This window comes from Pseudopipra pipra, chromosome 22, assembly GCF_036250125.1.
Source record: "Pseudopipra pipra isolate bDixPip1 chromosome 22, bDixPip1.hap1, whole genome shotgun sequence".
Lineage (NCBI taxonomy): Eukaryota > Metazoa > Chordata > Aves > Passeriformes > Pipridae > Pseudopipra > Pseudopipra pipra.
In genome coordinates, this window is record NC_087570.1 from 3,227,866 (window position 1) to 3,252,911 (window position 25,046).

The window sequence follows — 25,046 nt, forward strand, 5'->3', positions numbered from 1 at the left end:
GAGGCCGAAACATCCGTCTGCCGAGATGGATAATTAAACACTCACATTCAGACAAATGAATAGGTGAGAATGAAATTAAATTCTCATTATCTTTTTTTGGGGGGGAGGGGGGAAGGAGGGAGGGACAGGGAGCAGAACCGACACTCGTTCCACTGAACTGGGTCGTTATCACCAATTAGATTTCTGAGCCTAATGTACATCTTGTTTGAACAGGTTATTCATCCAATTGAAATCAAATTACTAATAATTTGCAAAGTATCGCCTACACAGGCCTATCCTTGGGTTGTATGAAGAGTGGTGAGCAGGAGCCAGTCCCTTACAAATTAATAACAGAAAAGGAGGAGGGGAGGAAATAAAATCCACAGTCGGGCAAGTGAAGGTGCTGCAGGTGCTGCTTCTCTCCCAACTCCTCACCCACCCGAGGGCTTGGACATGGTGTGGTCACTTAATTGTTCCATAAAAATGACCAAATGGGTCCCACAGGAACAGCTCCCTGCAGAGCCTGGTCAGCAGGGAGGGGGGCCCAAGGGGGAATTCACTACCTGCTGCTTCAGGAGGGGCTGGAATGTCAGGGTTTGGCTTGGGCAAAGAATTAAACCCAAAAAATACTAACAGGAAGGTCTGAGGCTATTCAAGGCATCTCTGGAGCCTCGACTGCAATGAGAATCCAGCCCAGAAAAGCAAGTGGCAGAGCTGGCAAAATAATGGAGAGCAGCTGGGAGAGTTTTTAATTTTTAAGTTGTTTCCTTCCCTGTCATTTCTCTTTTACTCCAGCGGTCCTTGCAAGATTTCAACACCAGGGAAGGGGCCAGCAGTGAGTCAGGTGTCTCCCTAACATCCTGTCACCCTCATTCCCAGCTGAGCTCCTGCACTATGGCCAACCTGCTCCCTGTGCTGTCCCAGGTACACACTGCAGGAATCCAGGGACCCAGACACATCCTATGGAGCGTGGGGAACACTGGGCAGCACCCAGCTACAGGAACAGGTCATTACTGCCAGAAAAACCCATTACAGCATCAGCTCTTACCCACAGCTGTCCCTTCCTACTCCCCCTTAATTATAAGGCCAACACTTCCTTTGGATGGAGTTTGTCTGAACCTCTCAATTTTCTAGGCCACAGAGAAGAGAAAAATATTGACAAGGTTTTCCCACATCCTCTGGTTTAGAAGTCTGACCTGAAGGGACAGCGCTGGTAAAAGGGAGAATGAAGGAATTTCTGTACCATGGGCACAGACCAACACCCCCAGGATGGCTGGGAATTCAACATGCCCTGGGTGCCACCACCGTGCATGGAAACACGGAATTCACAGTGCTGCAGGGAAGCAGCTTGGGAAGATGGACCTGCAGGTGCCATTCTGCTGGATGCTGGGTCAGATGGACAGAGCTGGCCCCTCTCTCCTCCCTGGCTCTTCACAATTATCACTGTCTCAGCTTCCAGAGTCTCCCTCTATCCATGTCAGGCTATTTTCAGGCAGCCACCACCATTAAGAAGCTCGTGCAGGCAATGAGCAGGAGTTCAGGAAACCTCACCCATGGCTGGAAGAATGGCCTTATTACAGCAAGACTGAGAACTTGGACTTGGGGCATCTGGGTTATTCTCCACCATGGAACTGATGTCAGATACAGGGAGACATGGAGAGCAGCCAAGAGCACTCGTGGGTCAAGGTTTCATTTCCTTTCACTCTCACACTTCACCTTTCTTGCAGGTCTTTTATCTCCCTCCTAAGACAGGAGGGATTTCTTGCTGTTTATTATATTTTATCCTGAAGCATCCCTGAGAAGTGAGTAGCCATTTTCTCTCTCTCTTCCCCCTCAAATCCATGTCCTCATTAGGTCAGTGACACGCTTCCTGGCACTCTGGACCAAGTCCAGCCTTTGCTTCCCAGAGGGATCTTTAATATATTTATTGAATACGGTGACTGTTGTTAAGTGGTGCATGGTTCAGAGGGGAAGAGGGAAGGGAAGGAAGGAGGAAAGAGAAAGGAGAAGAGAAAATAAAGAGCTGCAGAGGGAGGAAGAGGGGACTGATAGAATAAAACCAGTGAGAGCTGTGAAGAAGTATCATAAAGCAGCAAAATGTGTCTCCAGCCACAAGAGGGGCCCTGCCTCCCTCTTCTCGAGTCCTGGCAATTAGGAGAAGGGCTGTCGAGTCTGATCTGAGAGCCTGAGTCCCGCTGGAGCCCAGAGCCCTGCTCTGTCACGTCTCTCTCCAGTTGTGCAGTGCCTGGCAGAGCCCTGTCAGCTCAGCCCAGGCGAGGAGCAGCGTGGTGTGGCACATCCTGCCACGAGACTGAGCTCCAAAGGGAGCAGGGATGTCACACAGCTCTCATCCCTAGGCTGCTGGGGAGCATCTTGGGAAGAGGCCAAGCGAGAGAAGGCAGGCAGCTCTGTGCACATCAGCTGGGAAGGCACTGGGACCTCGTGGCTCTGAATCACAAGCAGGTGCATGAGACAAACATAATGGGGGGTGCTCGGGTCTGATCTTCAATCAATTAGGGAGTCAGAGAGCAGCAGCCTTCTGGGAGGTAGGAAATAGCTTTCCACTTAGGAAGGCAGGCAGAGGGAAGGCTGACAGTGCCAGCCATTAAGGCTTCATGGAGGTCAGTAATTTCCCTATTAGAAAATGGGTGCTGAGCGAGGGGAAGGCTGGAAAGCTGTTCAGAGAGGTGAGGGGAGGGCAACTCATCCTGTCTGGGCTCCATCCAACGTTCCTGTGTGGCCAGGGGCAAGGAGACAGTGTCCCACCATTCCTTCTGTAAGCACCTTCCCTCCAAATGCTCTTCCCTGGTTTGAAATAACTCTAATCCCAGCCAGGTGTTAGACACTGGGGTCATACTGCTGACACAGCCAGAGAAGGGGGTCGGGGGGAAGTGACCTAAAAACAGGATGAAGGACTTGAAGGGCAGGATGGGGTTCTCCAGAAATCTGCTTCTCGTTGCACAGACACCCTGTTACAGGACAGCTTTTGTTATTTCTCCTCAAAATGGCTTTATCTCAGTTCATTATTTGGCGAGGAACCCAGCCCGTTGTGTGCTCTCATTGTACAATCTGCTACTACTTTTGCTCCCAATTCTCTCTTTTTTTTTTCTTTTGAGTAAAAGAATTTCAAAGGCAGTTTTGCCACATGTATCCATTTGCACCTCTCCTGCCCATTCCTCAGCCCCGTGTAGGTGTTCACTGATATCCCACAAGGGCTCCTTCAGAGACAGGTCAGGTCAAAAACTTTCACCATTTTAACAGGTGTTTAAACATTACTGCCTCTTATTCTTAGCCACACCATCACATTTTGCTGGGGACTTAGACAAAGCTGCTCCTAACTCACCCTGTTAAATCTCAGATGCTCTGATCGCATTTCTCCTCTTCCCTTTCCCTCCCCTCCCACACTAATGAAAGAGGCCAGTCTTTAAAATAGAAATTAAATTCATGCACCCACAAGACAATGCTGGGCTTAAATCCAACAGCATGTGAGGATCTTTACTGTTAAAGCTGAGCCTTATTCTCTGGCTGCACTGGCTTTCATCTCCTTGGTGTTTCTTGGGATAACATAATATCCTTGAAGGCAGTTTTCACCTCAGGGTGGAAAAGCTCCCGAGCTGAGGTAATGCATTTATCAGTGCTGGTTGGAACCTCCCTGCGAGTGTAAGGAAGTTAATGCTCTCCAAACTATTGCAGGGCAATGGAATCTGCAGCCTCCAACTTAGAATCTGGGAATCATTAAGGTTGGAAAAGCCCCTCTGTTATCACCAAGCCCAGCCTTTCACCCAGCACTGTGTTCTCCACTAATCCCTGTCCCCAAGTGCCACATCCACACGTTTTTTGAACGCTCCCAGAGATGGTGGTTCTACAACTTCTCTGCATGTCTTATTTGGTGTCTAGGATAACCCAGAGATGGGTAAAAAAAGAGAAGACTGGCCTAACTTTTAGTTCAGCTTGCTGGGGAGAGGCAGCTTAGTTAACTGCCTGTGAGAAAGGAAAAAGGCAAAGGTTTTTTTTGCCTCTTTCTACCTGAATTCTGCCCTACATAGTCCTTGTAGCAGTGCAGCTATGCCAGTATTATTTTGGCTAAAATAACTGTACAGGTTGACATTGGTACAGAATGCCCAATAGTGACACCATTCTTTTTCCCCAGAGGAAAAATTATGTTCCCAGCCAGACAAACATCCTTACCAGGAGTCAGGAAAGCTTAACCAAACCATGGGAGTTTAGACAATGCTACTGTTGCATGTAGGCAGTGTTGTAAGAGAGCAAGATCTTCAGGAAGCTGAAATCTGATAGGAAGAAAGAGGATTTTTCCTCTGCAACATTGTCCCAGTAACCCTTGGAGCTGAGTGCCTGGAGTCTGTGTCAGCACAGTGACACGGGTTTGGAAGGACGTGGTTGTGAAATCATTTGGCATCCACTGAATGCACTGACTTCAGTGGGAGCTACAGGTCTCTGCTCCTTTCTAGGACTGCAAGAACCTGCCAAGGCAGGTTTCCTCTGCCTCAGATCTCCTCTGAAGGCCACCACCATGGGCAAGATCACAGAGGAAATCGGTGTCAAAGCGAAGGTGAGGGACCGGCCAAGAAACCAAACTTCCAAGTCCTTTCCTAATCCCCAGAGTCTTTTCTTCAGACCTCAGAGTAACAGAAAGCATTCCCTCGTGCCAGCAGGGGAAGGAAAAACAGTCAACACAGATGAAACTGGGAGCAGGAGAAAGCAGAAAAGGCACCAATGCTGAAAGCAGTGAGGCAGGTGTTTATGATGGCACGGGCACACGGGGGGGGCAGCCAGGGGTGCAAAAGAGGGAAGCACAGGTTTGCTCAGGCCCTGACCTTGTTTTCCTATCACAGTTTAACCTATTTCTTCCTCTCAGTGGGGGACAATAAACCCTCAGCCCAATCCATGCCCATCAGGGAGGACACAACAGGTGAATTAAAGCAGAAAGCAGATGGGGCACTGTCTCTGCCGGGTCCCAGCTGTCGTGTCTGAGCTGTCTCGCCTTTATGCTGGGCTGTGTCTCCAGAGCCAGCCCCATCCCACCTTCCACCTCACTCCCTGCCTGCTAATGACACTGGGATCACAGCCAGAGCCTGCTCCTTCCAGCAGGGCTGAGCAGGAGTTGGGCCAAGCTTCCCATTCATGGCTCTGGAACAGCTGGAAACGGCCAGTCCTCCCCCTCTTTGGGACAGGGGGACCCATTTCCAAGGGACAAAATGCTTGGAAGTGCTGGAGGATTGGAGCAGTGGATGTTCCCTGCCTGGGCACCAAGCACTGAATTTCTTTTCTCCTCTTCTTCCTGCGCTCATCAGGAATGCTGCCTGCCCTGTTTGCTCCAGCTATCCCAGCTTTCCCCCCCCCACACACACACACTGCATCAGAGCTCCCAGGAAAACAAAAAGGAGAGCAACCGTACAAAAGCAATTAAGAGCCTAATCTACTTGGTAAGAATCCTGTCCTCCTCTGAGGAAACAAGACAAAGCTTAAACAAGAGACCTTCAGACAAACTGATTGAGAACTACTGGAGAGCACGGCAATACCAGGCTGGGGGACCACTGCCTAATAACCACTAAGTATTTTTCCTTCATTTCCTAATAAGCAAGGCAAAGCAATTACAGTAATTAAAGATTTAAGATAAGAGCACTTTATATTTGGGGGGCCCAGCATATCAATTATACAGTTATCATGTTGTTCTCCCTCCTAATGAGACAATCTAGCACTATAATTTCGCAGCATTAAAAGCATAATTAAAGGGGGCAGGAGAAGAAGAGCAGTTTACCAAAACTGATTAGGAGGGTTTCCTCTCCTCAGTGGCTCCTGTGCACACACACAGCACAGATGCATTCCCCAAACACCCTTCCACTTCCAAGAGATAACCCTGGAACGTGGCTGTTGGACAGCTGCAATGATAAACCCAGGCTTTAATTACAGGAGGGTTTTATGGGAAGAGCTGGTTGCTGGTTTTGTTGTTTTTCTGCTGTTTTCTCCCTACTCCCAAGCTCTTGGTTGCTGGATGTACCAGCATCTGTTGGAAGGTAAGGGGGAAATAGCTTATCTTCTCAGAGGCAAGAAACATATAAAACATAAGGAAAGCAATTACATGCCTTCAGTTCCCACTCCTCTGTTTTTATAGGGCTTGTCTTAGAATCTGAGTGATTTTATGCATCAGAGGGAGATGACAATCAAGATGAGTGGCAATGATATGCATGGGAGGCTGAGGCACAGTGCCTTTAGGTATCTATTTTCCTGTAGTTACAGCTTTTCTGAACTTCCTATTTTTTTCAGAGGGATGAGAGAACCCAGAATTTTGCAGCTGAATATTGTGGGCACTCAGACCACACATGAGAGCCCAAGGGACAGTTACCATAATATAACTTAAAACAATCCCTTCTCCTCCTCCTCTAATGCTGCACAATTCCAGGAGAAATGTGAGTGGTACTGGGAAAAACAGGATCAAAGTATGTAAACACTGAGGTGAGCCCTCACCTGGGTTACTCTTTCCTGCTGCAACTTCATCACTTCTACATCACTACTACAGAGGTTCTCAGGATGCTCTTTGACACTTGTACTTCCTTTGACACAGGACATAAAATACCACACACTGCTGCTCCACACCTCCTTCCCAAACTTTGCTCCCCAACGCTGAATTATCCAGTTTATATTACATCTGAATTTGGGGACAACTGAAAGCAAAAGGCAGGATTTTGGACCCATGCACCACTGTGTGCTTTCAGACAGCTCTGTATAAGCCCACAGACAAGTTTTTGGTCATGTAGTTCTTTGGCCACAAAGGCACAGAGAGTGAAACACAACTTACAGCCTGCAAATCCAGATGCCTTGAGGGCAAACATGAGGCCACACAGAGCCCCACTCGCCCCAAACAGGGGTGAGTAAAGAGAACAAAAAAGACCCAACTACTCTTTCTGAGCTATAATGTGGCATTTGCACTCTGATTTCAGGCCCTGGGGGTCACTCCACAGGGCTCACAAAGGCTGGTCACCTGCTGCCCAGTTCTCTGTGCCTTTGCTCCTGCACTTCAAGCACTCCCTGGCAGGAAAAGTACCTTCTTTTCATGATACTGATGTGGAGATCCTCCTCCTGCTTTACTTCGGGGTGCTGACCATTGCTCTTGTCGCTCTCCTCGCTGTCGTCGCTGTGGGAGAAAATCGAGGGGAGCTCTTTCTTCGGGATCCTGGTGGGAGGTAAAGGGATCGTCCTCTTCTCTGCCAGGCGGCCCCGGTTCTGGAATCAGTTGCAACGGGAAAGGGCAAGAGGAGGAGAGAAGAAAACAAAGGACTTGGTCAGGAAACTCAAACCCAAGGAGCTCCTCTCAAAGAGCTGCCCTGAGAAGGCAGCACTGTCAGTCCCACTGTTAGGGTGGGTGGGCAAAGGCCCTGCTCACTTTGCAAAAGGCTTTGCAGCAAAGGCACAGCTGTATTTAATTCCAGTTCTAATCAAGTCATGCCCTTCCAGCCTCTCCCACCTCTTCATTCCTAGCTTGTGTCTGATCCACATCAATAGGAAAGGGAGATGGCACCAATCTTTCTCTCCAGAGTATTTCCTACCTGCACATTAACATACTGGACTAAGTTCAATTAAACCTTTGCCAGTAGCCCAGGGAAGCCATGATCCAGATAATCCAGAGCACTTCTGACTGTAAAGGGGGAAAACTGCCTGTGTCAGCCAGCAGCAGGTTCCTCTCACACCACTGAACAGTCCACAGCAACTTCAGCCTGAATTACTGAGGCTACTTCCCACTGCTCATCTGCATGTTGAGATGGACTGAGCCTTGCAGAGATGTCCCTCAGTGCTCCTCCCTCACCAGCTCACTGCTGACATGGCACAGCTATGCAGGAGGAGAACTCCCAGGAGGCCTTTTTCCTCACATTTACAGAACCTGGCACAGCATGACCCTGGTCCCAACCTCCTCCTCTCTTCAAGAAGTGAGATGTATCACAGATCACCCTGTTCCTGCAGCCTCTGTGCCTGATCCACAAGAAGACACAAACCCAGTGCAGCCTGAGCCAGACTGTGCTGGGCTTTAGCTCCCACTGGGACAGAACAGGTTTTTAGGATTGTTTGGCTCCATCTGTGACTGACCAAGACAAGAGCCATAACATGAGCACTCCCAGTGGAAGATGTCCCTGGAAACCCAGGGAGACTGTGGTGTCATTCCCCCCCCCCCCAACCCATCCCAGAATCTAAAATTTTAGCAAACAAAATGGTGAAACTGGGATGGGAACCACAGCAGGGGGAAGGGAAGCACAGTCCTGTGCACGTGCTTTGTACAGGAAGAAAGGTGTGTGGAACAGGCTGAATAAGTGCAGAGTAACACTGAATTAATAACAGTTCCTCTGAAACATCGATTCCAACTTTCCAAGTAAACCTGGCAAAACACAAAGGTCCTGGGAAAGCCAGTCAGGCTCTCTGCAGGGGAGAACAGGAACACTAAATGATGGAAGAGCCCGTGCTTTTTTTAATTAAATAAATTAAGAACCTTCCACAAATACAAAACAAAAAACTTGTTTACTTCTGTCAATAAATTCCAGTTGTGCTCATTAAGGGGAGTCCTAATCGCTGTGATAATTAGCTAAATCCATCTGGAAGGCATCACCCCAAGGAGCCACGTTAGAGCTTTCCCACCCTGATGCAGGTCCAAGCCAAGAATGCAGCTGTCTGTGAACAGCAGACACCCAAGGGAGAGCAGAGCAGTGGGCCAAGCTGGCACAAAAACGGGAAAACACGTCCACAAGGAGAAAGACACGCACTTTATACACTGTGTGTGTGTCTCCAACCCTCATGTGGGAGGTGCATTTCCACCCCTGCCCCTCTCCTGCTCCAGTGCAAACAGAGAATGTGCACCAAGTTCATCCTCTGCCCAAAGTCACCTCGGAGCCAGAGGGACAGCAGGGAGGTGAGGAGAGAAAGGGAAAAGCGAGGGGATGGAAAGGAAGAGCAAGGAGGGCAGTATTTGCACCAGATTTCTGTCATGGACCAGCATGAGCTTCACCACCCAAAGCTTTCTGTGTTTTTCAGGAGTTGCAATTAAAGGGGACGGGGAGGGAGGGGGGTGCAAATTTCCGCTCCAGAATAATTGGAAATCGCTCTCTGCTGTGGCTTCGTGGGCTAAAGAGAACAGCACAGATCAGACACTAAAAATCATTTTATGGCCATTATGGCACCTCGGAGCAGTTAGCAGGTCTCAGTGACTGCCCAGGGACTCGTCAGCCCCGAGCAGAGTGAGAGTGCAGCAAACAGGGAGGTGCTGAGCCCACGGAAACAGCCCCCAGGCCACAGCACGGGTCACCCCTTCCCCTGCTCCTCAGGGGGCTTTTCCTTTGCCTTCCTGTAAATTGTACCCTTACACCTAAAGCTGCTGCACATGCACACATATATAACATACAGATATTGCAGATGTACCTATATAGGTAACACCTGACACATCTTCCCTTAAAAGGCAAATAAATGAGCGTGAATGGAGGAAGAGAATTTGCATCTGCAGCGACCTCTGGTCACAGGTGACCTGCCCTGCTTTTGTAGGACAACAATAGAACCAGAGCGGTTCCAGTGTCCCTGTAAGCCCCAACATTCCAGCCCCAGCAGTGCATTTATTTTTTTTAAGTTCTGTTTACTCTGTACTTTGCATTTTTTTTTTGCCATCAGCTTTGGGGTGCTTTTATTTATTTATTTACTGCGTCTCTCAGTTCACAGAAAATTAAAATAGACTGAGCCAATCAATTTTGCCTTTTATATTCATCTATAGTCAGTTTTGAATCAATTGCACTTTCTTAATCTGTTTAGAGGCATTCACCAGTAGATACACATTACTTTTAAATTAAGCACAAAGGTAGCCAGAAGCCTGGCCCAGAACCTGCTGCAATCAATTGCCTTTCCATTGACTTCCAAGGGCGCTGGTCCAAGCTGCAAACAAAACAAAAAACACACTCCAAAACACACTAAGGAATCTTTCCTGGGCTTTGCTGAAGTTTTTTTTTCAGTTGTGCAGATAGATCACAGAACAGCAATGTACCTGCAGAGGTGAGCAGTGGGTTGAGACACCTTCAGTGACTCCAATTCAGGGTTATCAAGTACCAGTGGCGAGTGGCAGCAGGTAGTAAGGTCTGCACTGAGCAAGAACACACTCAGAGACTGCAGTGGCATCACCAGATGTGGGGAGGTATGTTAGGATTTACGGGTATTCGGTGTAAACCTCATAATCTCACATTTAAAAAGCTCGTGTATGGGTGGCAGTGTCACTGCACTGATCTCACACAGCTGTGGGATGCTGGTCCTGAACCCTGTATAAAGGTTTGAGCATTTTTAAAAAATAAACTACCTCCCAATTGGTTGAGACTCACTGGGATGTCTGATGAAGGGAGACTACAAAACAGGTGGAGAGAGACTATTTACAAGGGCCCGGAGAGACAAGACAAGGGGGAACAGCTTCAAACTGAAAGTAGGTTCAGATCAGAGATTAGGAGGAAATCCTTCCCTGTGAGGGTGGGCAGGCCCTGGCACAGGTTGCCCAGAGAAGCTGTGACTGCCCCATCCCTGGAAGTGTCCAAGGCCAGGTTGGAAAAGGCTTGGAACAACTTGGTCCAGTGGAAGGTGTCCCTGCCCAGGGCAGGGGCTGGAACTGGATGATCTTTAAGACTCCTTCCAACCCAAACCATTCCATGATTCTATGAGTCTACACTTGGGAAAACAACCCAAAACCAACAGTCACACACTGTGAGAGCCAGGCACCTGGGACACTCCTTTCCCCATTAAATAACCCCATTTTTACACACCTGAAGAGCGGGGGGAAGGTGTCCTCTGCCAGCTGGCTTCTTCAAACCAGTGGGACTGTTTTGGCCAGTGAGTCAGAAGGAGCATTTTCTAGGGCTGCAGAGCCAGCAGCTGTCCCAGCAGGGGCAGAACCCCCAGCAGAAAGATGAGAGCAGTAAATACAGCTCAGAGCTCATCCAGCACAGCCAGCTTGCCTGCCTGCCAGCTGCCCAGTCCAGGAGGACAGACAGAAAGTGGTAAGGAACAGAATATGCCCCTGAGAGCAGGGGGGGGAACACAGGACCCTCCCCAGAGCTGAAACAGCCAGGCAGCCAAAATGCTGATGCAGAGTTATGGCACAGTTAATAATAAACCTGCAACAAACCCTCCAACAACCTCTTCAGGGCCTGAGAGGAGTCCAACCAAAGAGCTTCCCTTCAGGACAGACACTGACTCAGCTCAGGGGAAACCTCTCCAGGCTTGCACCCTCCTTTCACAGCAAGAGGATTTCCCCCACTCCTTGGATCCAGGGTGGAGAACACAATATCTCTCTTTAATTAGTGTAACTAGAAAGTTAAAACGTTCCTGCAGTTCTCCAAAGCCTTTCCAAGGGGCGAGCGTTGAGGGCACGGCAGAACTGCCTGGTGCATTAGGGCTCCCTTCCCCTTCATACATTGTTAAAGATTAATTTTGTGGGTTATGATTCCAGCTAACGAAGCACAGCTGGAGTTTGAGTCAATAAACCCTCGGTCCCCCCAGACAATTGAGCTCCCACCCGGCCGCTCCTGCGTCAGCCCAGCCCTCTGTCACTCACCACTTCACCCTCCCAGGGTCTTTTGACACCATTAATTGCTTTCATTGCCTCTCAAAGTATTGTCTGGGTGGGGGGTTGCTTTGTTTTTAAAAAATCACAGACAGGCATATTTCCTTTCCCCGGGAAAAAAATCAGATGGGGGACCGGCACGCTATTTAAAGTCACCCACTATCCAGAGACTGAACTGCAATTAAAAAAAAAATAATAAAAAACACAACAACCTGGGGACAGCAGCAGGTTACCCGAGTGGAGAAGCCTGGAAGCCCCATCGTTCTTGCCATGAAAGGCAAGGACCGTCAGAAAGATGGAAAAGAAAACAGAGGGGATGTTTCTTCCCTTCCAGAGAGCTGGGGGGGAAATTCCGCTCCGGGTGGCTAAACAAGGTCAGAGGAGTTACAAAATAAAATCTCTCTTCCCCCCCCCCCACCCATCCAACCCCCTCGCGGCTCTCCCCTGGAGCCCCGTCCTCCCAGCCACGAATTCCAAAATCCAAAGTGTTGCATAAGAGCCCTGGGAGAGCTCGCAGATGGAATGACGGGCGGAGAGCATGGGACTTGGGGGAGAGACAGGAAGGGAGGGTTAGGAAAGGTTTCCTGCCCTGGGAGCTACTGCAACAAGGTCAAAACAGCTGAACGCCCTGGTGTGACATTCAAAGTCAGCCAGAGAAGGAAAGATTCCTTGCCGAGAGAGAGTCCCTGGTGAGCGTTTAATTGATCCCAGCAATGGAAAAGGCCTCTGCTCCGAGAGCTGCAAGGCAAAAAAGCTCCACGGAAAAAAAAAAAAAACCAAACAAAACAAAATAATGCACATGAAAGCAAAGCTTTTTGCCGGGCCACGTTAACTGCCAGCCAAACTCTGGACGTCTGATCCCGTCGGGAATTGACCCAAGCAGATGAGCAGGTGCAGTCCCTGCAGTCACCACTTCTCCAGCAGCCAAGTCGGTACCATTAAAAAAAAAAAGGGAAAAAAAAAAAAAAAAGCACAGAAATGCAAATGCACAACGAATTTGCACAAAAATATCAAAGCTGTTTGCAAGATGATTCACGTGCCCGTGATTCAACTCTCTAAAATAATTACTATTGGATAAAAAGGGAAAAAAAAAAAAACCAACAAAAAACAAAATCCTGCAGGAAAACAAAACCCCAGCACATGCATTCCTTCTGCATATGTAAAGCTGGGAAATACAGGGAGCAGACTGGAAATGCTGGGGGGAGGTAAGAGGGGAGGTTTGTGCGCTGCCAATGCTGGGAGCTGGAGAATTCTAAATCTTTTCCATATGTGAAGGAAATCCTCAAGCCCAGACAGCATTTTCTCTCTCTTTTTATTGATAATAAAGATAGGGAAAAGGAAAGGGGGAGGTTCTGAGAGCCAGGAATATTTTTCTTTTACTTTTCCAAATAATAAACCCACTCAAATGGCTTTAATTAGGGAAATTACACAGCAACGGAGACCACACATCCCTCTCTAGAATAACTGACAGAGTTTGCATTTACCTTCAGCTGTGATTAGTGTAAACACCTAAGAAAGGGTCAAGTTGCCTTCCAAGATAATCCTCCCCTCTCCCCTGGGCCTTCATTAGCTGTTCCAGCCCAACGTGCTACCAGGACTGTTTCGGTAGCAAATCCGGCCCAGGCACAGCTCTGCTGCCCTGAGCTTACCAGCAACTCCATCAAAACAGAGGTCACAGGCAGAGGAAGGTGTCCAGGCTCTCATCCCACCTCCTGCTCTGGTGTTCAGTAATGAACAGATGAATAAAACAACAGCCGGCGGCTTCTCCGCGGCGCTTTCCTGCCTCCCTGCCAGCCCCAGCCCAGCCCTTTCACCTGACCACTGACAGCTTTATTGTTCATCATCTCCTTCCAGGGACACCAGTGTTACACTGAGGTTGTTCCAGAGCAGGAGGGATGGCCCAAAGTACAGAGGGAGCAGGAGGGAACAGACAGAAAAAATTAAGGCAATATAGAGCACGGAGACTCTTCCAGGTTTTGGGGACTGTGTCACACTCTTCATCAGAGTCTCGTGGAAGTGGTTTACAGGTTTTGGCAACGACTAGAGGAGCCAGCTGAGGAGGCAGGTGGGCATAACCAAACAGGTCTAAGAGCTGTCACCAGGGGACAACAGATTTTGGGGATAACTGTCCCCCAGCAGGCTCTCAAGGGCTCCCCGTGACGATTCCTCATTAATGGTTCTGAGTTGTTGTCAACTGGTTTACAGACAAGCTCTCAACTCCAGCACAAAGAGCCCAGGCTCATTTTTTAGGGCATTTTATCTTCCGAGAGAAAGTGAAGTTTACCAGAGAAGAAAATTACCCTTAACCACAATTTCCCTGTGTGATCCCAAGCAACTCACTTGACCTCATGGTGCTCGGTCTCCTGCTATAAAAAGCCATCACCAACACATTCCCTCCCTTGTACCTATTTCTCCATCCTGTTTATATGGTTTATCCTGTTTATACTGGAAGCTCTTTTGGGGCAGAGAATGATGTGTCGAGTCTGAGGCTGCGCAGAGAAAACTGAGCTGGAGGTGCTGCTAAAAGTGGAGAAAATGTGCACGTTTGAAACCAAAAGAAAAGTTCCCCGGAAGCGAAGCTGCAGCTCTCCCCATCAATATTAACAATGTTATTTTCTGAAGCCCTAAAGAAACAGATGAACAAGATCTGTGAACAGAAGGGAACATTTCCCATTTATTATCTCTCGGTGAATTATAAAGCCTAAAGGATAATTTGTTAATAGAGCGAGAGCTGTGCGTTTCTGGAGAAGCCAACTGGAATTTCCAGTCTTTGGAGGGAGGTAAGTCTAAGAGAGAAAAATCTATCAGCCCCTTTGGAGCTACCTGTTTTCAAAAACTCTTTGGAAGAAGGCTGAAAAGTGGCCTAGTCTTTGTTTTCTGTGTCTGCTTCCACATCAAATGGCTTTGTCCCTTTCAGTCTGAGGTTGCAAAGAAGGAAGCAGAGATGTGAAGCCAGGTCCTCAGGCAATGTAAGTCAGTATTAATGGAGCAAAAGTCAACTTACACCAGCTGAGGATGTGCTACACTGTTGCTATCTCCTAAACAAAGGCAAAACTTACATATTTTTCTCTCTTTTTTTTTTTTTTTCTTTCCTGCTCCTCCTGTCTGGTGAAGAGACAAGGAGCAAAAGGGCATGGATGCTTTCAGACATTTCCCCTTGTCTTCCTTCCCCTCACTGCTGTACCTTTCGAGTGGCAGAAAAACACAAGAGAACAAAATCAACGGCCCATCGTTCCCTCAGGTGTAAATGTTTCACTCCAAAGTTTCATTCCAGCGGGTCCAAGAGAGCACAGCAAGTCTGAAATACTTCATCAGCAGGAATCTGACTGGGCTTTATGCTCTTACTCTGCTCTGGAGACACACAATTAAAGCACTTGGGATCCTTGAGATATCCAAGCGTGGCTCAGAGCCTGCTCAGCCAAAAAGAGATGGACATGGGCTGTGTTCAAGTCCTACAAAAATGAGGACCAGCCACTGCAGCTCTTCACTGGGCAGGGTGCAATTTCTGCCTCGAGTTCTGTTTTGAGCTTTTTTTTTCTTTTTTTGATAAGTCTTCCCTGTCTTAAAGAGCAACTTTCACGAGATCAAACAGAGAAGTTAAGTTTCTCCCCAAATTCCTGTTGCTGCTCTAACAGAAATCAAACCAGGTTTCATCTGAACAGCTGACCATGTTTTACAAAGAAAATTCACTAATTATTCTCTTCACCTAATGGCACAGACAGACCTGGATTTGCTGCATCAGTCCCTCCTTTTCTTGTCCATATGAAAGAAGATTTTCACTGCTGCTGTAGTTATTGAGAGCCACAGCTGGTTCTGCTGGAAACACCCAATCCAACACCATCTTTAAAAGCTGGGCTTCCAGAGTACTGAAGTGAATCAAAATACTGATCACTGATGACTTAGAAACCATAAGCTCATGGTTCAGCTTGCAGAGTGGCAGCCCCCAACCCCAGCCTTGCTCACCTCGAACATCCTGGTGCTGGACTGACCCCAGAATCACCTCCTGTCCATCCCCACAGCTGGACCACTCTCGTCACAGGCAGGAGATGGCAACTAACCAGAGGGCAACGCTTCTCAGCTTTAAAAGGATTTGTTTCCCCTCAGTTTCCCTCAAAACTGAAGCAACCAAACTGACAGGAGCAGAGAAACAGCAGCTGCTCCACACAGCGGGGACGAGTAACCAGAGCTTAGAGTTACATCCCAGTATTCCCCAGGGAAGCTGGTGCCAAAAACCAGCCACATCTGCCTCCGTGACAGGACCACCCAGCACATCCTCCCTGCATGGCAGACACCCCTCTTCAAGAGCCTTGAGCTCAAGCCTCCATTTAACACCTGCACAGAGACCAACCAGGCTGGTAAAGGTATAAAAAGATCCCCATCCTGTGGTGTTCCAAGTCTGATCCCAGCACTGACGAGCAGGTCAGAAAAATCTGAGGACGGAGCTGCTGCCTCAGGAGTGAGCAACAGCCAGGTCTGCCCACAAAGCTTCCCTGGGATGACTCAGCCCAGGCAAACCTTGAAAATCCAAAGCAAACAAGAAAACCACCAATATTAATTAAGACTCTGCAAAAAAAAAAAAAAAAGCCTGGTGTTTAAGAAGCTTCATAAACCGTGGATACCAAAGCAAAACAGAGAAAGGTTCACTCACAGATGTGGCACCATGGGCAGAGTTTGCCTGAGCAGAATGTGTTCAAGGTGACAATCCAGGTTTGGAAGGACCCCTTTTACAAATCAAACCCTCTGACACCTGCTGCATGCACAGGAGTGAAGCCACAGCCTCCCTGGAGCCCCTTCCCTACCACACAGAGCCAAAACCCAGTGGAGTCTGAGCCAACTGTCATCTGCTACGCTGCCATGACACAACACTTTCTGTTTGGAAAGCACAGTGTGTTTATAAACTTCTGTTATTTAAAGGATTTAACACATCTGGAAGGCTGGTGAGGAGCAGCAGGTCCATTTCACAGCATGGTGAAGATATGTAAGATGATGAATTAAGTCACACAGCGAGGCCACTGCAGAGCCAGGAGCTGCCTGTTGCACTTCCAAAGCCAAAGGGAAAATAACATTCACATCCAGTGTGGAGAAACAGCTCTGTGGACCCCTTTCAACAATCACAGGAACTGGGCTGCAGTACCTGAGCAATGCCGTCAGGTGCTGTGGGCATAAACTCAATCCTTTCAAGTGAAAACCAGCTGAAGCTGCCCCGCTCTCTCCCTCCCAATCCCGCTGCCTTCAGATGTGCACAAACACACACACACACACACACACACACACACACACACACAGAGCCTCCACGAGGGAAGCACAAAGGACGTGGTTCAGATAATTGGAAGAGACCGACTGACAAATTGATCCCCCGCTCCTTTAACCTGAGCGGTGTCACCGAGCGCGGGTGACAAAGCTGTGCAGGCACAGAGTGCCCAAAGAGCTGTACAGGCACAGAGTGCCCGGTGACAAAGAGCTGTGCAGGCACAGAGTGCCCGGTGACAAAGAGCTGTGCAGGCACAGAGTGCCCGTCACCGCGCCGGGGGTGTCACTGTTCACTGCTCAGCACCAGCCAGCCCCGCACTGAGGCTGCACGGGGCAGTCACCCCTGGCAGGGGACTCACAGCACCCCCTTAAGTCATTTTGGGGCGATTATCTGACTGCACACGCAGCCTGCACGGTGGAAATGACTCGCACAAGATCTGCCGGGTAAGGACAAAACGAGGGAGAACGAGAGCAGTTGTGTCTGTCACTCTGCTCCTGCTGTCACCTCCCTTGTGTTACACACCGTGTGGTGATGTAAAACCAGCAAAAAGACCATTCCCCCTTCTCCTCCTTTCCCTGTTACCTTTCACAGCTCAAGGTCCCCTTTTCTGTCGTTTTATCCGTTTCCTTAAGCCTTGTCTCCCTTCCCACATCCCTCCCAACCCCAAACCAGCACACATTACCTATGCAAACCACTGCTTCAATCCCCGCTCCGTGATTTGCCTGCCACACCTGGGGGATTTCCCAGCAAATTGTATTACTTTATTTGGTCAATTGGCCTACAAATTGATTTTCCTGTACAAATAATGAACATTTATGGTTATTTTCCCCATAGACTGCTTTATTTCACATGTAACAAAGACTGATTTCCTCCAGGTTTTGAGACCTGAGCATATGAGCTGCAGTTACTGTGACCCCTGGGTGATGGATGGCAAGGACTCGAAGCACAACAGGAGGGTCTGGGGTTGGTTTTTTTTCTCCCCTTACTACAGAGAGAGATGGCAGCTGGAAGTATAAACACTGGTACCAAACCAAGGAATTCTGTTTACTATGGGAATAAATTGGACTGTCTTAAAACATACTCAGTCCTAGGATCAGCCCCAAGGCCGAGCGAATGCCCATGAAGGAATCAGGGGGGACAGAGGACTGAGCTGGTGTCCTGGACAGGGATGGCAGAAGGCTGTGAGCCACCAGCATGGCCAGATGCCCAAAGCATTTGAAACAGCATCCCCTGCTCATCACAATTTTTTGGGGACACTCTGCAAGGCCTTTCCTTAATCTCAATGATGTCATTGTGGAGGAAAGGGGAGGAGGAGGAATCAGGGAAGAAGGGTTTCTAGAAAACCAGCTGGGAGCGAGGGGGGCCTGCTGTGATTCGTGGGCAGGGAGTGCAGTGTTGTTCTGCCCTCACCTCCCCAAGGGTGCAGAGCCACAGCAACAGCTCCACAATACATTTCCCTTCCACTAATGAGAAAACGACTTTCGAGACAGAGCCTGGAGCAAGTTTTGAAGGTCACTCCCCGCAGGTGTGGGAATGAATTGGGCTAGAGCAGGGTCCAAGCCTAAGTTATTCTTCTTAGGCCACAAAGGCTTATTTGTGTGCGTGGGGGGGGTTAATAGCCCGAGGGCTGTGATGTGTGTGTATGTTTAATTTAATACCTCTTGATGGCTGAGGCTGCGAGGGACAGAGAGGCCTCAGCCTTGGCACTGAGGAAAGGCAGAGACAGGGAGGTTTCTGAGGTGAATCTGAGTGAGGGTGGACACAGAAGGGAAAGTCAATTATGTGGAATAAGTCTCGGCTGCCTGCAATTCCCCATCCCCAGTCCTCGGGGGCGGGTTTGGCCCATGAAGTCTGACTTCAAATCCAATAAAAAATTAACTGATTTTGAACAACTACTAGACATGCCTCCTTGGAGTTTTAAGACGTGCTCTTCAGCTGCAGCACAGAGTGGAATTAATGAACGGAAAGAGAGGCTGAGAGTATCAGGCATGAGGCTGAAGGCACTGCCAAATTCCTGCTTAGCTTCTCTGACTCGGAGGGGGGGTCCCTCCCTTCTTCTTGGCACTGCTAAGGACTGACATGCCCTCGGTCCATCAAGATGCTGCTCGGCTGAGAGCCCCACAAAGAGCTATGTCATGTCTGAGGGGACACTCATCCTCCATCACAAGCTACTCCAGGCAAGGATGCATCTCCCACAGCCTGTCAGTTCGGTGTGCAGACGTTTCACTCTGCACTGTGCTTCCATGGGCTCCACAGCTGAACTGCTACACAGCCCCACCAGAACACATCTGAAAGTCCACCTCGACAGGGACATCAGTGCTAGGAGATCAAGTCTGCCCTCACACCCCACCCCTACTCAGAAGCCAGATGACATGTGCTGGTTGAGCCAAGCAGAGAGGGAACCTAAATGCTGAGAGGGGACACTGAGATTCCAAGTGCTTTGTGTGAAGAAATGGGGTGTCAGACAGGTGACCTGCTGTGGGCATCACAACACCTCTGACAAGGACAACAAAAAGGAGCTGATTATCAGCTTCACAGGGTGCAGTCCCTGCAATCACACCGTGAAACCCATTCTCCTCACTCAGCTGACACGATGAGCAAACATTAAAGTCCAGCTCCAGGGTAGCAGTAACAGCACTTTGCAGTTGTCCATAACCTTGCACTCCAAGGCCTGCAGCAGCTCTTCCAAAAAGAGGCACAGGCTAGGATTCTACTCTTGGACCATCATCTAGATGATGAGTGAGACCAAGGGCAAGTATGGTGGGACAACCTGCCCATCATCACGTGGTAAAATGATACGGGATCCAAGCCTGAGGCAGCACAGTCCTGACTCGAAATTTGGGGCTCCCACCACTCAGTAACCAGTGCACCCCTGAAAAAGAAACTGAGCTGAGATCTGTGAGTAACTGAAGGGAGATCTGACACTGGTGTTTGCACCTGTGTCCTGACCCCAGCAATCCCTGCTTGCTCACAGGTGTGTTCTGCACACCCTGGGACAGTGCCCATCATTCACCACTGTGCAGCACCCAGAACCACGGCTTCCCTCACCCTGGGTGTGCTAACAAAACCAAAGGATAAGCCACAACCACTCACAGAAATATGCAACCAGCTGGCTCAGCACGTTGGGAGCAACACAAGATGATACCACGCGATTTACAATACATTTGTATATAAAAATACCACTGGGAAATAAATACCCAACAAATACAGTGGCTTTCCAGGGAGTGCTGAATGAAGTAGGGAGTGTTGGGAGGTGTATGTTTTGAAGGTAAACACAAAGAGAATATAAAAAAATACAAGAGAGGTAAATAATTCATCAAAAGAATGAGAAGCAAGAAGCTGAAAGGAAAAAAAAATAAATAAAAGAAATACCAAAGGGAAGAGTTTTCTGAGAAGGCTGGAAAAAAAATTAACCTCTCACAGGAGTGAAAACCAGAGCCAAAATTAATTGGAGTAAAATGGTGTGGGAGGAAGTTTTTAAAGGTGAAACATTTTATCTGGGGATGGTATCTCCCCTCTTAGGCACTGAAGCATTTCCCAAAGGTGGGAAAGGGCTGCCAAGCTGCTGACAGAGACAGTGTGGTCTTACAAGGCTTCCAGCAACACTAAAACCACGGGCAGAGACTTCCAGCCAGTCACACAACAAAACAAACCTGCTCACGCACCAGCCCTTGTTCTCAAGCAAGTCTAATGCTCATCATCCAATCCATCTTTCATCCAATGCCACCAAATCATCCATCTGTTGTACATAAAACTGCACGGACACAACTTGCCCATAACTATTTGTAAGTCTTGTAGGTTTCCTTCAGGTTTTCTTTAAGACCAAGAACTCGCTCCAGAAAAGGAGCAAGTATTTGTATTTGGAAGTTTTTGCTGATGGCAAACTGACCCCAAAACACTGCACATCTGTTAAAAATCTAACTAAAGAACACAGTGGTTTTAGTGTGGACACTAAAATGAGAGGAACAGCCCAGGCTGTGGCTCCTTCCCATCACAGAATGACACCTGGATGGTGCTTTACCTGGATGGTGCTGGACCTGCACTGGGCCTCCTGGAGGAGGGGGAATGTGGGGCTCAATAGGTGGCACTCTTCCTTCTTGAATTGATGTGTTTGGGGACTCAGAGGTGCCGGGAGAGCAAATTTAAGGCCCTGAGTTGTTATTTACTTGGTGATTTTTGGGGCCTGTTAAAATAAAAACCCCAGCCAAGCACAAGCTTTACCAATTACACTCTGTGCCAATCCTAATTATCCCCCTGCAGCTCTACCAGACACAGACTCCTCGGCGGCCACATGATCCTCTTGTGCACTGTAAGCAGCTCTGCTTTACCAGGGAGCATCTGCACTGGAGAAGTCCCTAAAAGTGAAAGTGAAATCCCACCCTGGGCACGTTTCCATCCCATCTTCCTCCTGCAGAAACCACCAGTTCCAATCCTGTCCGTAATCCTGCTCTACTCCTGTCCAGGAATCCCTGTCTCCAGTTCAGGGTAAGTTCCATCCACAGGAGTTTCTCAACTCATTAGCCAAATTTGGAAAAAAAAACCACAAAAAAGATATAATGTTTTGTGCCCCGGAGCGACAGAGGACTTGTTTTCTAACCCTCTTTAGGGGCCCTTCCATAGGGAATTAGTCATGGAGGTGAGTAATATCCCTGATTTGACACAGGGAGAGAGAGCAGGCACCTGACAGGTTAGCAGGAGCTGCTATATTTAGGTGCCATTAGCACACACATGTCCTCACACATTCCTACAGGCACACCCGTGTTCAGCATGTCCAGAAGGCACAGGAAGGGAGCAGGTAAAATCCAGTGCCTTCCCTGCATTTCCCAGGGAGCAGGTAAGAAGTGAGGGGATTCTCTTCTCCCTGTCTTATCCCCACCCAAGTTTAGAGCCACTGAAATCCTGAAAGCAGAGCTGACTTTTGCTCTCTGTGATCACAGAAAGGGTCGATTCCAGTCTAGTCTGGATTCAGACCATCTCTCACTCCAGCTCTTCTGCCTGCAAGGACCTTGTCCCACAGAGCAGCTCAGGTAACATAAAACACCCGGAGGGTTTAGCCACAGATTTTCAAATGTTTCTGATTTACTGGACACTTGCAGACTGAATTTAAATCTCCTGATGACAGGCTTGCTTTCCCTGATTAGTCCCCAGAGATTCCCCAGAGATTCCCGAGTCCACACACCAGCTATGACCAACGGAGCAAAGGATGGACACCAGTGGGGACTCTTGGAAGCTGAGCTCAGAAGGAAGAGCTGAGCAGCAGCTGGGGCAGTGGCTCCCCTCCAGACCTGGAACACACCTCTGCTGGTGTTCTCACCAGCTTCACAGCTCAGGGGGGACACAGCAAGGTCAGGGACTCGGATGTCATCCCATGCCAGCTCTGGAGGAGATTTGCAGTGGCACTGAAGATGTCCCACAATGGCATCAGATGGCCCTGCTGCACTTATGCAGAAGGCAGAGGTGTGTCAAGCATTCCTCCCTGCTCCCTCCACTTTTCCCTCAGTGCCCCTCTCCCATCAATTCCTAAACCCAACCAAAAACCACCCTCTTCCTCCTACAGGGTCCCTGTGCTTTCACAGCTCAGTGAAAGAGAGGCCAAGCAGCACAGCCACCACCCCCAGCTGCCTGCCCTGCCCGGGGGCCTTTCATTTCCCCAAAAGCAGCCCCAGGATCCAGCCGGCCCCAGATGAGTCACCCTGCCCGTCTGGGTCCCTCCCAGGGCAGGGTGTGGGGGTGGAAGGGCTGGGGCTCCCTGCAGGCATTGCCACACAGCCCTTTTTCCTCACCCCACCCCAAAGGGAGAGCAAACAGCGACTCTCACTCAGGGAAGGGGGAGAAATGCGGGGCACAGGGATGAAGGGGAGGGAAAACGAGCAGGGATTCCAGCCCAGTTGCAGTTTATCTGCTGTACTGGGATGGTACTGGTACCGGGATCCCTGATGCAAACACAGCTCAACGACTGTCTTGCCAGGAATTCCCTGCACGAGGAGGGGAGTGCAGTCTCTTCCAGACAGATCTGAACTCCTTCTCTGGATTTCCCTCGCTCCAGCTCAACACAAAAGCAAAATACAAATGTCAAAGCACAGCACAGCATCACCTGAACTCCACGGTGTAGTCTCTGCACAGGCAAAACCAAACCAAACCCCAGCACAAACCCAAATTCTGATACTGGATACTCAAGAGAAACAGCCAAAATAAAGAGTAAATCAAATCAGGGGCAAAATCTTACACCCATTGGTTCTGGAGACACAAGATCAGGTCTGAGAGGCAGCTCCTAAGAACTAAATGCCCTATTAAAATAAATAGGGATCAGATGGACAAATCCCTCCAGACATTTCAGCTGGCTCTTTCTCTGCACTGTGCTGAGGCAGGTGAGTCATTCCCAAACAGAGCAAGAGGAAAGGCCCTCCAACAGGCAGAGCTCTGAGTTTGTTTGGACACTGGGTGCCAGCTGGAACTCTTATTTTTTGATCCCCTCTGAAATCGCATTTAAAGTTGGGAAGGTAAATGAAAGGCAAGGAAAATAGTATTTAAAAATACAAGTTGAACGAACAATAACTGCAGATTCCTTCACAAAGGCTGCCAAGGTGGAATTCAGGTGGAAAGAAATTCTGGCCCCCTCGGGAAGCCACTGATCCCTGTGGCTCCTCGAGATGTTATTTGCCGAGCCCAGGAAGTCAGCTGGAAGAGAGGGATAAGGGGAAGGAGATTAGAAGAGCTCCACCTCCCCCGGAGGAGGGGACACCACACAAGAGCACCTTATTTTTCAGGGAGATCTGTTGTACTGGCCCTGCTGTTGAACGACACAAGCAGTGAATATGCTTTTTAAATCAAGAACACGTAGCACGAGCTCCTGAGCTGCTGCCTCTCACCCGTTATCTCCTCCTCAGAGTTTTAATTCCTGTCTTCCCTCACCTGCCAACCTGCAGCTGCAGCACAGCTCGCCTTTTTCTTGACAATAAAGTTATGTTTTATCCTCTCTGCGAGGAAATGAAGCACAACAAGACCCAGAAGTTTGCTGAGTGCTGTGTCCTGCGCTGCTGGATGGGCTGCTGTCCTTCCACGGGCAGGGAGAACGGGATGCAGGTGACAGGGAAACATGGCAAGGAGGCAGGAGACAGCTCCTGTCTGGATCCTGACTCTCTATTCCTTGGCTCCACCACCAGCCTGGAGTCCCCAAACACAACTCCTGGTGTGCTGTATAAACAAGGAACAAACCTGGCCCCAAGATCTCTGCTGTTGAAATAAAGGCACTTGTAAAAATATCTGACAGCTCCTCCACCTCCTTGCTCCCTCCTTGCTAATTTTATTGCAAGTGCAACAGTGGGTATTTCGTGCAGTGAAACAGTTTCTTCTGAGCCAGGTTTGCAACTGCTCTGTTATTTCCTTCTGGGTTTCAGTCAGCATTTCTGGGGCCTCAAAAACATACACATGTATTTTTTTAAATTAATTACTCATCACACCCTTGTCACCTCATGCAGCAGAAAGGGGCTATGCTTGACCTTTAGGTAACAGGAAGGGAGCTCACCCTGCACTCTGCAGCAGCAGCTCTCTGCAGCCTATGAAGGGCTAATTCAGCAGTAACAGGGAAAGAGAATTATTTCAAATACATTTCAGGCTGCTTTGGACAGCAGTGCTTCATCAAAGCTGGGGAAATGCTGTCATTGGGCCTTTTGGCTTCCACCTGTAAAGAACTTAAACTTGCTGGGTGTGCAAAGTCCTATGGGGTGTGTGGGTCAGATGTGCCAAAAAAATAATAACCAGTATAATGTTATTTCTATAATTCTACTGATAACCATGGTCAGGGGAGAGAGGGCAGGAGGAAGCAGGAGCCAGCACACACTCTGCACCAAGCCATCCCTGCCCTGCAAGTCCCCAGCAGGTCCTTGGAGTGTTCCCTCACAGTTCCTTGCTGGCAGTAAGGGAAAGCCAAGACATGCTAATGCACATTCCCTTCCCAACCTCGTGGGTATCCCGGTGGGATTAACTCAGCATTAACTCCCACACGCTTTCTTTCATGGCTTTTGGTACACAGGGAGGAGGAGGAAAGGTCTCTTCAGGTCTTCCCTGCAGGAAGGGTCACTAGAGCAGCTCACAAAGAGGGAGAACTCCACGGGCAAAGGTTTGGGGCCATATGAGCTGCTGACCCTCCAACCCCTGATCCCTCCTCACCTTTTCCCCTCCTTCATCTTCCCAGAAAAACTTTGGTACAAATTCTCTGCACTGCTA

General features: G+C 48.9%; 1 protein-coding gene across 5 annotated transcripts in view; it reads right to left on the minus strand.

The window, feature by feature from the left end:
* The window catches only part of SAMD11 (sterile alpha motif domain containing 11), a 116,518-nt gene that overhangs the window by 75,324 nt on the left and 16,148 nt on the right, over positions 1 to 25,046 (minus strand). For all 5 annotated transcript variants that reach the window (XM_064678481.1, XM_064678480.1, XM_064678484.1 and 2 more), the window contains one exon: positions 7,043 to 7,221. In XM_064678481.1, the coding sequence (XP_064534551.1) occupies positions 7,043 to 7,221 (179 nt within the window). The remainder of the gene's footprint in view (positions 1 to 7,042; positions 7,222 to 25,046) is intronic.